The sequence below is a fragment of the Ricinus communis genome, chromosome 2 (genome assembly GCF_019578655.1).
Source record: "Ricinus communis isolate WT05 ecotype wild-type chromosome 2, ASM1957865v1, whole genome shotgun sequence".
In the NCBI taxonomy this organism is placed as follows: domain Eukaryota; kingdom Viridiplantae; phylum Streptophyta; class Magnoliopsida; order Malpighiales; family Euphorbiaceae; genus Ricinus; species Ricinus communis.
In genome coordinates this window covers 9,985,143-10,002,476 of record NC_063257.1, presented here as the reverse complement: position 1 = coordinate 10,002,476, position 17,334 = coordinate 9,985,143, and the positions used below count along the sequence as shown (strand labels likewise).

The following is a 17,334-nucleotide window of genomic DNA, read 5'->3' as shown; positions in this document are numbered from 1 at the left end:
TTCTAAGGGCTAAAGAAATTTAAATTGCGCGTTTTAAACTGATTTCAAACCAGTTTAAAACTGTAAAGTATTCTTCTAATCTAAATTTTAATTTTAAACTTAATTTATTATCTATTATTTTATATTAACTATTTTTTAAAATAAAAAATTATAATTATTTGTTATTTTTATATATTTAATGTAATAATAATTTTTTATTTTATTTTAAAATAAGTATAATGAAATTTATAATATATATATATATAAATAATTTAATCTAATTTAGATATTTTTTATGATTAAATTTATTAAATATATTTTAATTCAATTAAACTATTAAAACACGTAGTTAATATGAAATGGAGATATTTTATTCCATAACCTGGCTGGTTCACTGGACCAGACCGGGTTTAGAAGCATAAGTTGGGGATGGATTCTGAAACCTCTTTGAATAGAAAAAAAAAAAGAGCATGAGACCATACCTGAACGCAGCTATAAACCTCCGACCTATTCAACTTCTACTCCCTCCTCTTCTCCGCAGCAGCACCAGTGCCTTCGCGTTTCGAAACTTCCGACCCGAAACTCCACGCTACCTCCATTCTTTCTTACGGCGGCGTTTTAGTTGCAGAGCAATGGGAACCTCAACTCCTCAAGCAGTTATTCAAGTTAAGGACAAAATTGAACTGACGGAAATTGAGAAGAAAATATTTGATCGGCTTCTCAATACTCTCCGTCACTTTAATCTCCAAACTCAGCTCCGTGTTGCCGGCGGTTGGGTTCGCGATAAGGTCTGGTCAGCTACATCAACAAACACCCACCACATTTCCTTTTATTGAAAAACGGTTTTTAGTTTTTGCTTTTGTTTCTGTTTTTAATTGAAGTCCGCATATCACATGTTCGACTAAAGCCTGTTTTTTTGTGCCTTTTTTAATTTCTTGTTTGTAATGAAGCATTTGAGTTTTTCATTTCCTTTCAGAATGCCTCGTTTCCTTTCTAAAGTTTTCCAAGAATTGAATTGAATTCTTGCATTTTTAGACTTCCAAACAGGGTTCTTTCTCATGTGCAGCTTCTGGGGAAGGATTGCTATGACATTGATATTGCTATTGACAATATGTTAGGAAGTGAATTTGTTGATAAGGTTAGAGAATATTTGTTATCTACTGGAGAAGAAGTTGGGGGACTCGGTATTATTCCACGGTATGGAAATTGCATTTGGTGTCTAAACTACTTTAGAGATTAATAGTGTCAGGTCTTGCTGATTTTAGTCTTCTAAGCTTTGCACTGCTACATAACCATTGTGTTTTGTAATTCCTACTCTTGCAGCAACCCTGATCAGTCCAAACACTTAGAAACTGCAAGGATGCGCCTTTTTGACTTATGGATTGATTTTGTTAACTTAAGGTGTGAAGACTATACTGAGGACAGTCGTATTCCCACAATGGTATGCAGTGATCTTATCATTTACTTGTCTTTACTAATTTGTGAAGTTCCATGTATCTGGAGTATGTTCTGTCAGTTAACCTTCTTAAGAATGCTATACTATACTGGTGGGATAGCTTTTATTTTGGGGGTGGTGTTTGAGGGTTGTGATCTTATAAGATTAAGTAATTCATAAAAAGTTCATTATTCATTAATTTCTTTACATTGTTAAAAAATGTGTAATTCGGAAAAGGACTGATTTGCACCAAAGAAGTGTCCCTTTCAAATCCTAGTGATTATAAGGTGTAGATTATAAGACCAGATATCTGAATTTGGGGAAACTACACACAGGTGTCCTCTAATTTCCAAAGTTCAAGATGGCTATGCTATACTGTTAGTTACCATGTGTACTGAAAGTTTGAAACTACTTGCCATGGTGTGTGGCAGAGGGAGTCATTTGTGAGATTTCTTATAATCTTAGGTGGCTGGCCTAATTTTTAAATCTGAGGGAGATCTATAAGTTTCTAAAATGCAGAGGATGCTAGCGCAACAATGAATAAGAAAAGAGAAGAAAAGAAATTGGAAACAGTGGTTTATCTATAATAGAAACTTACATATAGGTATCATCATTTTGTTTAAGATAGCGAAAATTTATGACTGATGTGGATATCACTATGTGAAAGCCATGTTTTCTGCCTTCTTTCATTTACCCTTCAAATCATATGACACATATACATATCCAAATTCATTTAGCATTGTGAAAATCCAGTTAACCATTTTTTAAAGTCTAAGAGGCATGGACTTGGACACGGGGCATGGACTTGGACACGGGACATGGACACAACATAATACAGATAACCTGACATGACTATATATATAAATTAATATATTATATATATATTTAAATTAAGAGTTTTATTTATACATGTCTTTCATTCTCTTAATTCTTTTTCTTAAATCTGTATATAATTAATAAAAAATTATGGACTATTTAGATAAAAGAAATTAATATTGGAGTTATTAGTTTTCCAATTTCTGCAAATATAGGGTTAAGGTGTTACTTATATATACATATACACAACAATATATTTTACAACAAAAATAGTTTAAATTATTTTCAATAATAATTTCTTATATATATTTAAATTAAGAGTTTCATTTATACATGTCTTTCATTCTCTTAATATTTTTCAAAATTTGAATATAATTAATAAAGAATTATAGAATATTTAGATTAAAAAAAATAGTTTTGGAGTTAGTTTTTCCAATTTCTGCAAATGTAGGGGTTAAAGTGTTAGAAATTACAAATTTGACCTAAAATAGCTGTGTCCTAACTGTGTCCTAGCTGTATCAGTTTTAAAAAAGATAATAAAATATTCGGATACGTTGAAAACGTGTCAGACATGTACGGGAACGCATCGGACTCCATCTCTGACGTAGACTCTCCACTCTGTTAGAAGTGTCGGTGCTTCTCAGGTTTTAGTTGAATTCATCCATTAGCATTTTGTTGAGAATTTACTCTACCCATGGTAGGCATCGAGTTGATCAATATCTGAGTCGTTTTCCTTTTTTACTGCAGAAATTTGGCACAGCAGAAGAAGATGCATTTAGACGGGATTTAACTATAAACAGGTACCTTCCATTGGATTGTTAAATTGAGACACTCTTTATGCATGCTATTCATAATAACTATTAGATTTTTATTAGACTAACCTATGGCATTAACATGAGTGCCATTTTTCTTTATCAGCTTGTTCTACAATATTAATACTAGTTCAGTTGAAGACCTCACTGAAAGAGGTTAGCATAGGTTTTCTTTCTTTAGTGCCATGAAAGTTTTCACTTCATCTGCATAGTTCTAATGCCTTCTCTTTCTTTGACAACAGGCATTGAAGATCTAAAATTTGGAAAGATAGTGACTCCTTTACCTCCAAAGGCTACTTTTTTAGATGATCCACTTCGAGTTCTTCGAGCTATTCGGTTTGGTACTTCTGAATTTAGATGCCCTTACTGTGTTAGGAAATTTTTTTTAATGATAGTTGGACATCGGTCAGATCTTTTGGGGGAAAGAGAAAAAAAGAAATTTTCAAGCTTGGCATGATTCAAAACTTGTTATTATAAATATTGTGCGTTTTTTGTACTGCTATCATATGTTCTTAGTATTATGCACTATGCCTTAATCTTCCAAAAACGTTAAGGCTTCAAAGTTTTCATTCTTTAGGTTCAAGTATAGATTACCTAGTTTCTAGTTTTGTGGTCTGAGATCCATGTTCTTTTCTACAAGAAAATAAGTCTGAGTTTTTTCTAATTAGAGCAATGAAGCTCCTCTTGCTGGGTCTTACATAAGCGAACGTGTTGAAATTTTTAAATTTTATAGTAAGCCAACTTGTTACCACAATGGTTATGAAGTAGCGTCAAATTGAATATATGGGGTTGGTAATCAGTCTGGAGTACCATAGATTTGCGGACAGTTACTCAATAGCTGAGAACTGACTGCATGCATATGATGATGACACACTGGATTGGCTCTTTGAAAACAAACCAAAACTTTTTTGCATGCATGGTCACCTCCTGTGATTGATTTTTCCAACAGAACATTTGCACTTCTTTTTTCTTTTTTTCCCTTTCATCTTCTTCTTTTCATATCATATATGATTATTTATGGTTTATTCAGGTGCAAGGTTTGGATTCATTCTAGATGAAGAACTCAAAGAAGCTGCAGCGTGTGATGACGTGAAAAATGCTCTTGCGGCAAAAATTAGCAAAGAACGTATTGGAAATGAAGTATGTTAACCCTCTTGAATAGCAGAATTAGCAAGTGCCTGAAAATGTTATTTGATCTTTTTTCTTCTGATAAAAATAATACTATTTGATTTCCGGAAAGACAGATTAATTTGCCTGTGAGAAATTTTCTTATGTCCACTCTGCATTCTGATGATAGCTGTTTATTATTTACCTCGTTGCTGCTCCTGTATGCAGATTGATCTCATGCTTTCTGGAAATCAACCAGTTAAAGCTATGACATATATTGGTGATTTGACATTATTCTGGATTATCTTTGGTCTTCCTCCCAAGGTTGAGCCGGCTGTGTCAGAAGGATGCCACAAGTATAATGTTATATATTATCTTTGATCATTAAATCTAACCTCTGTTTTTATGTGAAAATATGCTGCAAAGTTTGGCAAACTGGCGTGTCACAATCAAAATAGTGCAAAAACGAAGTTAAGAGTTTGTAATCATTTAGCAAGAGTTGTGAGACAAAGTAGACTTTCATCACCATGCATATAATGCATCTTTTACTAATCATGATATCTCAGTCAAACACAGTGTCTTCAAATTTAACCATCTTCAGAAAAATAACAGATTTGTGAAATAGATTGTACTTACTGGGAAAGTGCGAACATTTTCTTTCACTATATTCTGAACAGTTTAATTATATTTCCTTGTGTTTTTGTTTTTTATAATTTTGAAGTGTCTGATAGCAGGCAGAATGCGCAGCCTTTAGTGAGATAATGATGCTAAGAAAATGCATTTACACTTCTGCAATTGTTTTAACATCAATAATTTTGGGCTTGGAGAATTTCCTTGACATAGCAGCCCTCGATTATATGTGCACGAGTGTCTCATACTTCTTTACCCCTTATAGGCTCTGTATTGCTTATTTGGATGCCACGTGGAACCTTATTCAATCAATTAGGTCTTCTTTCTTCACTGTGAGTGCAAATATGAATTATTCCCTTCATTCTTTTGTTCACTTTTACCTTCTTCTGTTGGCATTATCTAATAACAATGTCCAAATCGATATTTCTCATGTTCTATGGTTGAGATATGGATCTTGTAATTTGGATTTTAGGATGAACAAAGGAGACTCTCTCTATATGCTGCTTTATTTCTTCCGTTCAGAAATATCATATACATTGAGAAGGGTAAAAATGTAACGTCCTTGTTCCTTTTCTTTATTTTCTGTAGTTTTCTCGTTCCCCTATTCTTCTGGAATGGTATGTCATACATGAGTATTGGGCCTCAATTCATTGAAAATTATAATTGGACAGAAAATGACGACGGTTACTTGTGCAAGAGCCATCATTTAATGGTTTACTTATTGGCCGGACACTCTTGTTATATTCATGGTGGTGCCATAGTTAATTTAGAGGAAGAATTTTGGATTGATGAGTAAGATAATCAGATAGATAAAAGCTAGAATTGTTGAAAGACTTGTAGGATGTGATGTGATATTTATTTATTTTCTTAAACATAAATTTTATTCCATTAAAAATGCAGCCTGAGGATTGGTCATAGGGGTGAACAAAGTATTCAGTTGGTTAGGTTAATATGGCTCAAGGAAATCAAAATTGAATAGATTAAGTAACTGAACAAAACAAAACATGTTCAGGACTTTAGTTTATTTCAATTTTGGATTTTAAATAGGGTTCTGTTTGTGGAAGAAATAGTGATCCTCTGGAATTAAGCTGAATTTTAGATTAAAAAGGTCAAATGTATAATATTCATGGAATATAAAATAAAGAGATTATATCAAATGTATCTTAGTTATTTTGGTTTTCTAAATATGAAATCCAAATCATATTAACTGAGTGCATAATCTAAGCTTGTTAATTGGTTTGTATCAAATCATGTTCACTCCTACTTGGTATGATGGGGGACTGTACATTTTTATTATTCTAGCCATAGTCTGTGACATTCATTCAACAAAAACTTTTTTTGAGTAATCAAACAAATATTGCTTGAGCCCAAAATTGTGTTTTCTGGTGTTTGTGGTGTCTTGACTGCAAATGGGCATTGTTGTCCTTATACATTTCTGTACATTCATGCTTTTAGATTTACAATTAAAAGTTTTAGTTCATCTGCTGCTTCTTCAGACAAACTAGTATTCTCATGTTGCAGGTTCCTGTTGTCAACTTCATCTTCAAAGACTCTCTTAAGCAAAAAGCTAGTGATTCTGAAACAGTAAGTTTTAGTCTACTCTTTGGTATTTTGACTTGCATAATAGGTCATTGTTTTTACTTTCTCACAACTTCTTTGAGAGATGTGGTTAAGCGTTTCTTTTCATTGTTATTTTGGTAGGTTATGAAGATACACAAGTCACTAGAGAAATTCTTGAACATAATTCCTTTGCTTACTTCTGATGATGATACCCAGCCAGCTGAAGTTGATTGGGCCCTAGAACTTATTGATGTACCTTTCTCAGCTAAACTCCGAGTGTTGACAGGTACTGAGTTCTTTCTGGTGCATCTCAAACTTTCATTGATTTCCCTTAGATTTTCAATAACTTGTTTCTCTGTTCTTGATAGGAAAAAGCCTGATCAAATTCTTTGCTATAAGCCTTCATTTAGTAGATACCTTTTGATCTATAATAAATCAGTGACATCTATTATGGTTTCTTAGTATTTGGGTAATGATTTTAATTCTACACTGTTATTTTGTAGAGAATCCACGATATACTTGTACCCACCGAGATTCGATCATTGACAGCAATCGATTCTTAGCAAGGAAATAATCATACAAGAAACCTAAAGGCTTTGTCACAATCCTTAGGTCTGAAAACTATTAGTTGGTTAATAAACCTTAGCTTTAGATAGCCCAAGACATGAATCAGTTTTTTGATGAGATGCTATCTCTTCCTAATAAAATGTGCCATTTCATATAGGGTATGAAATCTAGAGCTCCCATGCCTCCTTTTATTCTATCTTCCTTCAGACCATGTGTATTTGTAGCGTCAATCTCCATTGTATAACAAGATCTTGTTTGTAGTAATCAACACTCAAAATATCTGTTTGCTATCATTTTGAGGAGCCGAAATTTGTTGCTTTCTTATGCATTAAAATGGCCTGAATTAATTCCTTTGGGGAATTTTTTTGAGTTGGCGCTAAGTCATTACATTATTATTTTTAAGCATATTGTCTATTGGTGTTGGGTTTGGCTAATTGCTTATTCTGACCTTTACCTATTCAGGTTTTCTGCTACGAGAAATCAAAGATTTTTGGCGAGTTGCTTTGTTGATATCTACAATGATATACCCTGCTGATATTGACTCTACTCAAAGTTTTTTAGATAAGCAATTTGAACTTGACAAAAGAAAAGAACTATTTAAGACAGTTGAGGATGCCATTACCAAACAAGGTATGAGCAAATTCCTCACTCCTCTGTGAAGTCCTTCTGAGTAGGATAAAGAAGATGCCAAACTCGATCTGTTTGCAGTCTAGGAAATATGCATATTTTCCTGCGTTTCTCAGTTTCTCTGGTGTTTTATTTGTCTTCTACAAACCCCCTATCGAACGACTGGAAACCTCTCATGCATGTCCCTTTTTCTGACTGAAAATGTTTTCGTCAATAATACAGGTCTTGAAAAAATCTGGGATGTAAAGCCGTTGGTTAATGGGAAAGAAATAATGAGTGTTTTGCAGCTTAAATCCGGAGGACCCCTAGTTAGGGAGTGGGTAAGGCATTCTTTCCTATATTCTGTGGTTGCTATAAAGATTCTCGATTCTAATTGATTCCCCCGTTGCAGCAACAAAAATTGCTGGCTTGGCAGCTTGCTCATCCCACAGGAACTGCAGAGGAATGCCTTGACTGGATGAAAGAAACTCATTTGAAGCGGGCAAGAATAGAGTAGTCACTTCTCTAAAATGCTATCAAGCTTAGCATGTTTTGCAAGTTCCTATGGATATCTATCTAGCCTTTAAAACAATGACAGATAAGTGCCGGAACTTCACAGAAGCCACTGGAGCCGTTCATAGAATTCGCGTGCTAATAGATTTCGGCTGATGTTTCCATCAAAAATTTTGTATAGAGCTTCAAATATGCCGTAGAACTTTTTATTGTTTTTGGACAAATAATATGCCGTAGAACTTGCAGCAAAAGGCAAGTATTTTGTTGCAAACGCTGACCATGTAATTTGAAGCACAATTGTTAGAGATCATATTCATGGAAAGGGAATACAGCAGACAACATTGCTCTATTCAGCTCCAGATTGTTCTGATTCATCGCATGTTTTTGTCTACGTTGGGATCAGAATCGAACATGGTCGCCTGGCTGGGAAAAGATCCCCATTTAATAACTCTTCATAATTAGGGACTTGGAAACAACAAAAACAAAATACAAAACAGTGAACATAGTAATTTTTTAAATAACAATTGACTGAAAAACACTCTTATGTTTATTCCATATATGTCAAGGTATTTATACAAGATACCTAGACCTATTTAAGGTAGTCAACTATATAAGAATAATTATAGAAAATAAATAGAGAAATATTACAACTATAATTCCTAAATAGGTATACAGCTATATATGCTAAGTCTCCCCCTCAAGTTGGTGCATAGATATCACACATGCCCAACTTGGATAATGATGCATAAAATGAGCCACTAGTAACAGCGTGAGTCATCATGTCAGTCAGCTGATCTGCATTCTTAATATAAGGAACCTCTATCATACCAGAATCTAGGTTATTCTTGATATAATTCCTGTCAACTTCAATGTGCTTAGTTCGATCATGTTGAACCGGATTGTTAGCTATCTCAATAGCTGCAGTGTTATCACAATAAAGTACCATAGGTTTCTTTGGATCAAACCCGAGTTCTTTTAAGATAATTTTTAACCAAGCAAGCTCTGTGGTTGCATGATGAAGAGCGATTCACCGCACTGAAGTGACACTACATTCTGTTTCTTACTCCTCTAAGTCACTATATTACCTCCAACGAATGACACATAGCCTGAAGTAGACTTTCTATCCAATTTGGAGCCAGCAAAGTCAGAGTCTGTATAACCTATAATATCCAAGTGCCCATGTTTGGAGAACATAATACCTTTACCTGGAGAGGACTTCAGATAAGCCAAAATACGATTCACTGCATTCATGTGTCGATCACTTGGATTGTGCATAAACCCACAACACTAATCGATATGATAAATCAGGCCTAGTGTGAGTTAGATAAATCAACTTTCCCACTAGTCTCTGATATCTCTCCTTATTAGTCGGAACCTGATCAGGATAGATAGATAGACCATGATTCACCTCAATAGGAGTATTTACAGGTTCACAGGCAGAATTACCAGTTTCAGCTAAAAGATCTAAAATATACTTCCGTTGGGAGAGAAAAAGTCCTTGCTTGGACCGAGATACTTCAACACCAATTAGCCATCATCTACTGTATGCCTGGTACTATTGCAATGAGTGCAGAAGCGAGAATTGGAAGCAGTAGAATTCACAGGAACAGAAGGAGTCACCTGAGAGGTGCTCTTTTGGATCATTAGAGCTGAAGCCTCAGAATGATTTTCTGTTCCCATGGTGACTTGTCTCTGCACTTCACGACGAACTAAAAAGTAGGCTTCTTCCAAGCTTGGTAAAGGGGAGGTAGCCAAAACACGACTGCTAACTTGATCCAAACTGTGATCAAGACCTGCAAGAAATATATAGATGCGACCCTCTGCAATACGCTTCCTTTGTTTTTCAATATCAGCAGCATATGTCATGTCATTGGGCCTACGATAATCAAGCTCCATAAAAATTGAATTTAACTCATTGAAATATTCTGGGAGAGGTCGACCACCCTGACGCAATTGAAATGACCTCTTCATTAGTTCATATACTTGGGAAGAGTCAGAAACATCAAGATAGCTCCTCTTAGCCGCATCCCAAACTTTTTTAGATGTCCCACACTGAACAAAGTGCGACATCAGATTATCAGTCATGGAATTAATAAGCCAAGACTTGACAAGGGCATCTTCAGCTTCCCATTCATCATAACCCGAATCATCTTCTGTAGGTGCAACCTTTCTTCCAGTAATATAATCCTTCTTCTTTCTGCCAGCAATATGCATCTCTAAAATCTTTGACCAAACACGATAATTAGAACTATCCAATTTAATATGGATTGGAGAAGAGGTCTCATGAATGGTCACCGTCGAGAGTTTCTTACTATCAGGAATCTCTTTGTTGTTAGTTTTAGTAGACATTGCAGTTAGATGACGACTAGGGTTTGAACAAAAGAAGGCAGCGGAAAATTTTTTCTTTTGCTCTGATACCAAAATAACAATTGACCGAAAAACACTCTTATGTTTATTCCATATATCTCAAGGTATTTATACAAGATACCTAGACCTATTTAAGGTAAGTCAATTATATATGAATAATTACAGGAAATAAATAGAGAAATATTACAACTATAATTCCTAAATAGGTATACAACTGTATATGCTAAGTCTTTTTGTATTTATTTCTATAATTTGTCGAAAACAGATAAAGATATTATGTAAAGCTGATGTGGCACAAATATTTTAGCTAAATTTTAATTATATATATATATATATATATATATATATTTTAATATTATATTTAATTATTTAAAAGTAATAAATACATATTCATAATTTATTGATTTACTGTATAAATGGAGACATTAGAGGTAAAATGTTTTAGTATCTTTCATCTTATAGCGATAATTCTTTTTTTATTATAACCCATGTAACTATTTTCTAACAAGAAATAACGTTGAAATGGAATTAGGCATCTTAAAAAAATCAACTATATATAACTATTCATCAATTCAACTCGATTAAATTTTAATAGAAAATTTATTCTCCATAAAAAAGATGCAAGGATATTAGATCATCTCATTCAGCCATTCATAAAAACAAAAAGAAAAATTATCATAAATCGCTATATGTTTTGTTTTTCTCATCATTAATCTATATTTTTTTTATATTTACTATATTAATATAAGAAAACAGTTTAATTTTTTTCAATAATTTCGATTGATTTTTAAAACAATTTAAAAAAAATTAAAAAAAATCACACCATAAAGTTAGGAAAAAGTTTAAAAAATATATATTTTTAAAAAAATGTGTTTACACAATAAAAAATGATAGTTTTTATTAATTTTACTATATTTTTCTAAAGTTCTCTGTAAAAAAATTAAACTATTTGTTTTTAAACTTATATAGAAACAATAAGGCCATAATGTTGGGCCTATAATTCAAACTGTTCCACAGTACTTTTCACAATCCGGTAAAAGGAAGCTGTTCAAAGAACCCGCTAAAGTATTAAGAAGAAGAAAGAAAAACAGCATTCCATCGTCAGATTTATCGTCATTTAAAACCGAAAAAGATTTTTGAAAAAAAGCAAGCAAAAGAAAAAATGCGAAGTTTAGTTGTGACAATCTCAATCTTGTCACTGTTAATATCAGTATCACAGTCATCAGAAGAATCAAATGAGAAATTCAAGGTAGATGGCAAAGTATTGGAACTCGATGAATCTAACTTCGATTTAGCCATTTCTTCTTTCGATTTCATCTTCGTTGACTTCTACGCTCCATGGTGCGGTCACTGCAAGCGTCTCTCTCCTGAGGTACCTTAAACCAAAAACGCTCTTTGGATTATGGAAATCAGATTTAGATAGATTTAGGCATGCTTTCTTGATCTTAACTCACGCCTGTTCTTGTTTGTAGTTACTCTGTTATGAGTAGAAATTGAATTCTGGGTATTGCCAATTGGAGTTTACCAGCTTTTCTAATTATATAGTGAATATTGTTAAATATTTTTCTTTATGTGGTTTCTCTGAATTCTAATTGTTTGGTTGCAGTTGGATGCTGCTGCCCCTGTTCTTAGTCAATTGAAACAACCTATAGTCATAGCAAAAGTAAATGCTGACAAATATACGCGTCTCGCTTCCAAATTTGATATTGAGTATGTATATAGACCTGTTCACATTAGAATGCCATGATCCTGCTGTTGTTGTTACTGATACGCCTTACTTTGATCCAGTGGATATCCTACTCTCAAGATTTTTATGCATGGTGTTCCTGTCGACTACTATGGACCACGAAAAGCTGATTTACTTGTTCGTTATTTGAAGAAATTTGTTGCTCCTGATGTTGCAGTGCTTGATTCTGACGTTGCTATAACTGACTTTGTTCAAGAAGCTGGCATGAGCTTCCCAATTTTTATAGGTTTTGGTGTAAATGAGACAATGGTTTCAAATTTAGGTTTGAAGTATAAGAAAAAGGCATGGTTTTCTGTGGCTAATGATTTTTCTGAGGGTGTCATGGTACAGTATGATTTTGATAAGGTTCCTGCTTTGGTAGCTGTTCATCCTAGTTATAATGAGCAAAGCATCTTTTATGGACCCTTTGAAGGTTAGTTTATATTAATTGTTAGATAATCACAATTTTCTTCTTCGAATATTGACTCTTCGGATAAGCATTTGGTTTTCTCATGTCTTCTTCTTGCCATTGTTCACTACATTTTTCAATATTTGATTGTTATATAGGTTCCACTTGTAGAAGAATGGAATATAGGATTAGAAGAGGGAGAATTACCAAAAAGAAAAAAAGGGAAACGTAGAATCAGATGGAAGAAGATCGACTACATACTGTGTGTATGGTTATGCTTGCTCCATCTAGTGCGACTTATTATGCCTGTTTTACTATTTGCATTATACAAGCTGCACAAATGGGGATCAGAGCCTGCTTATGGTCTTGTATAGAGTAACTGAGGGAACACGCTGTGGATTAGAAACCAAACTGTAAAATACTGATCTCAGCAAATAAATAGTGTTTTGGTGTTAGTTAATCTGAGAAATCAAGAGAAAGTTCTAAATAGGACATGAGGTTAGAAATTCGTAGAAGTTATGAATCCTGGCTTAACCTTTACCTCCAGTTCACAAATAAATCCTGTCTGGAAGTTGGGTAATCACTTAATCAAGTACCAAAGCAAGTTGTTTCCTTGTTTAAAAGTTATTGGTAGTTTCAGCTGCTGGATATGATTTTTCTGGTTTTGCATTTGTGCTATAATAGGCTAATCTTATTTAACTTCCATCTGTTACTAATGTTAAATCCCACCACATGGTGCATCAAACTAAATTGTGTTACTCAATCTTAGATGGTTGAATTGAGTCAGCTTTAAATATCTATCAGGAAGCAGGACTAGATTAGCTTTCTTAACCTGCATAAGCAATACATTAAATTTACTTTTTACCTGAAACGGATGCAATTAAACTTGCTAAGATGTTAATAATTCTCCTCTCGATTAATTCATTTTCTTTCTTTTTCAATATTTTCATGCATAAACCATCATAAATTTTATAACATCTCGAAGTCTATGATGTTTCTTGTACGAGTCACCTCAGAAATTGAGAAAAATAAAATGACGGTTCTCCTCTATATTTAGAACAAAACCAGCCGAGTTAAAGTGCAGTTAAGCTTCAGCAGCTCTTTTTGCTGAGATTAAATATGGGCATGGAGAACTTTGGCAATCTCAGGCTGAGCTTGTTCCTTTGTCTCGACTATTTAACCGATCCTCTTAATACCCAAAGGACAAGCTTGGAATGTTATCTTGTTCCTTGAATTAATCTAATTAATTTGATTGAGCATAAACATTGCAATCGACTCGACAGTCATTTCAAGATTGGAATTGGAGTTGATAAGCATGTCAATTTTTCTTTTAGGTTCATGTTATCTTTGCATCGTCATTTTATATGTTTTAGTATAGATGTTTCTGTAGTCCTCTAGTTATACATGATCTGTTTTCTTTAATTATATGCTTTATTTTGTTGGCTGCATAAGCTTGCACAATTCTAATGTTTCCATTTAATATACAGAGAAATTCTTGGAGGACTTCATAAAACAAAATTTTCTTCCTCCGGCTGTGCCCATGAACCACGATACACTGAAGATATTGAAAGATGATGAGAGAAAAATTGTGTTGACCATCATGGAGGATGAATCTGATGAAAAATCACAAAAATTGATTAAGTTACTGAAAGCTGCTGCATCTGCAAATCGTGACTTAGTATTCGGTTATGTTGGTGTCAAACAATGGGAAGGCTTTGCTGATACATTTGGTGGCAATAAGAAAACAAAACTGCCAAAAATGGTTGTTTGGAATGGAGATGAGGAGTATCTCTTGGTAAGTAATTATGTCGAAAAAATATATTTAAAATTCTTGTTTCTGAATTTGGTACTGCAAGTTAGTGTTGGTTCTAGCATTACATCATATAAGAGCGATTATTAACTCTAGGTACAACATGATGTTGACTGATTTCATGCATAACCAATGATTATGACCAATATGTTATTGATGATTAGCTATAGGGTATCATGAATACATTTTGATTGTCATTTCCTTTGCAATTTCAAAAGGGTTGTATAGTTTGTATTTGGAATCTTGAATTAGATATCGGGGATGTTCAAAATTATGTATATAGAGGGGAATCCTTTCTTGTTGTACCATAAAATTAAAAATAATACCGGACAATTAAATTAACCTAAGAAGCTGATCCTAAAATTTTAGAAAATATCATCAGACAAATAAAATTAATTGAACAAGCTGGTAGTGCCGATTTCAATGAAATTTTGGTGGCAATTCTGCTGTATGTCTGAATAAGAATCAGAAGTACTTTGTAGGCTGGAACAAGATACAAAGTGTATATATACAAGGACCTAAAAGTCAACTTAAGCCAAGTTTATGAAGGTCCGAGTGATTTGTTTGAAACATGAACAAAGAAAAAATAACAAGAAAGAGAACGAGCTGGTAGTGCCGATTTTAATGAAATTTTGGTGGCAATTCTGCTGTATGTCTGAATAAGAATCAGAAGTACTTTGTAGGCTGGAACAAGATACAAGGTGTATATATACAAGGACCTAAATGTCAACTTAAGCCAAGTTTATGAAGATTCTAGTTATTGTTTTGAAACATGAAAAAGAAGAAATAAGAAGAAAGAGGAGCACCTTGGTAGGTTTACGTTATTTATTTTCTCTTTGTGACGCAATATTTCAAACTTACGTCTCTCTCTTTCTTTCTCTTCCTGTTTGTTTCAATTGCTTTATGCATTACCCAAGAGGCATCTTTAAGAGACCTTTTCCCATTACACTAATATTTGATGTGATAGTTAAAATGCAGTATATTTGTTGGTGTGTCTATTTTACATGAGTGTTGCTGTCCCTTTCCTGGTTCCTCGCCTGTAGTCTTTCAGTGAACAGTTTATATTGACTGTTTACTGTCATAAGGGGGCGATGGATACTTGATTAGTTGTGGTTAGCAAATTTTGGAATTAACCAAGTATCATTAATAAATACTGGAGCGGGATATATTAGTGGTGCTATGCAATCATTAACATATATCATCGACTTGTGAATTATGAATTTTACTTATTTGTAACCTAAACTAGCCTATTTGCCTTTTACCTAGCTTTTGGCATGTGTATCATTTTATCCAGTACAAAAACTAACCTTGTACATTGTCTTTATACTACAGGTTATTGGTTTAGAAAGCCTTGAAGATGAGGACCAGGGATCTCAAATCTCACTATTTCTTGAGGGTTACAGAAAAGGCCAAACAATTCAGAAACAACTCAGCGGTCCATCTTTTATGGGATATATCAATTCACTAATTGGCATCAGAACTGTGTACATAATTGTGTTTATGGTTGCAATGCTAATGCTCATCCAAACAATTGGCAAAGAGGAACCTCTAAGGGTTGGTACTAGAGACCAAGTCGAGGATGTCTCGAGTTCTGAACCTGAAAGCAGCACCGCGTATGGACCTGGAGATAAGCAAGATTAGATTTAGGTTTCCGCTTGGTAAAATGCAGGATATATCGAGCGCGTGCATAGGTTTTGAACAGTTCTAGTAGAAAGAAGTAGCAGACTCGTGAGAATCCGTAACCTTCCTGCTGTTGCAGGGAATTGATTGAACTTTTCTCCAGAATACTGATATGCTCCAGTAAAGTATCCCATTTTGAGAACTAATGTTGCATGAGAAATCAGTATTTTTCACACAACCGTTGTAGTGATTTGTGTTTAGGTGCTATTGATCTTTGTACCTATTTTTCTTGATTATACCTTGGGAGCAATATTACAGATTTAATCATCTATTTAAATTTATCAGCAGCCCAAGAAATTACTACTTTTTGTTTGTTGATCTTATCTTCCATTGATCTCAAGCAGAGAATTCTCCCCACAAAATTATTTTGATAAAGCCTGACCTAATTGCAGTGCTACTGACATATACAAAACATTGTAGTACATAAAATACTGATTATGCTGAACGTAGAGAACCAGTGAATGTTGTTATGTTGATGATAAAGAGGTGATTCATGCGCATTCAATTATTATTGTTGAAATTGCTCTGTTGGTTCTGTTTCAAGTGGTTCTACTAGTTGAAATTCTTCAATAACTATCATCACTGCCAATACTTCATCTTCTACAAATACTATTTCTTAGATCACAATCTTAGAACCAGAAGATGATGGGTTTTGGGTTTGGGGATGATGTGTATGCTATTCCTGGACTTGAACCTTTCAAATGCAAAAGATAATGATGATGAGGACGACGACCATGAGGACACCAAGATTAAAGCTTTATTCAATACTCCTGCTTTGGATGGCAGAGGCAGAGAGGTTTTTGAAGAATTGGTAACCATGGTTTTTGTTGGATTGAATGAGAAAAAGCCTCCAGAGGGTTATGCTGTGTCATAGGTCTAAGAAATCTGGTAGTATATTGGATATTGATTTTTGGATAGCCATACTGAACTCTTAAAAGGACTGCATTTAGTTAAAAAGTTTTGTTATATACTGCAATTATAGTATGTTTTATTTTATTTTATTAATGCAATGAAATCATTTCATTCATCCTTCCACAAAATAATTATGTTCAAATCCTTTGAAGTTTTGAACTACAGATTTAAGAACTTCCTTTTCCAGGTATTGAGCTCTCAGAATTATCCTCTGTTAAGCCAACAACTCAAAGCTTAAGAAGAAATCAAGATCGGAGGCTGCCATGATAGGACTTGAAGTCCCAGGCAAGATAAGACTAAATTCGACTCGAGCTAGAATAGAAAAATAACTCAGTGTATTGAAAACACATGGGGCTTGAACTATAAATATGAACTTCAGGAACAATAAGATATGTGAAGCCAATG

The 17,334-nt window shown here is 33.9% G+C and overlaps 2 protein-coding genes across 3 annotated transcripts; both read left to right on the top strand.

Annotated features, from left to right (window-relative positions):
* The first annotated feature begins 404 nt into the window (after nt 1-404).
* Nucleotides 405-8,374, top strand: LOC8284794 (tRNA nucleotidyltransferase cca2). Of its 2 annotated transcripts, XM_002533833.4 has the most exons (15): nt 405-767; nt 1,046-1,176; nt 1,303-1,420; nt 2,978-3,030; nt 3,149-3,198; nt 3,285-3,383; nt 4,073-4,182; nt 4,378-4,505; nt 5,045-5,111; nt 5,252-5,332; nt 6,301-6,363; nt 6,481-6,625; nt 7,369-7,536; nt 7,756-7,853; nt 7,925-8,374. In XM_002533833.4, exons 1-15 carry the CDS (start codon nt 450-452, stop codon nt 8,027-8,029), a joined length of 1,734 nt encoding a protein of 577 aa, XP_002533879.1. In that variant the 5' UTR covers nt 405-449; the 3' UTR covers nt 8,030-8,374. The 2 variants fall into 2 exon arrangements, with proteins under 2 accessions (XP_002533879.1, XP_015583667.1); XM_015728181.2 differs by lacking the exon at nt 5,252-5,332.
* A 3,045-nt stretch (nt 8,375-11,419) lies between these two features.
* Nucleotides 11,420-16,298, top strand: LOC8284793 (protein disulfide-isomerase 5-2). Its single transcript, XM_002533832.4, has 5 exons — nt 11,420-11,764; nt 11,999-12,102; nt 12,181-12,551; nt 14,015-14,322; nt 15,670-16,298. Exons 1-5 carry the CDS (start codon nt 11,555-11,557, stop codon nt 15,976-15,978), a joined length of 1,302 nt encoding a protein of 433 aa, XP_002533878.1. The 5' UTR covers nt 11,420-11,554; the 3' UTR covers nt 15,979-16,298.
* Nucleotides 16,299-17,334: the final 1,036 nt, after the last annotated feature.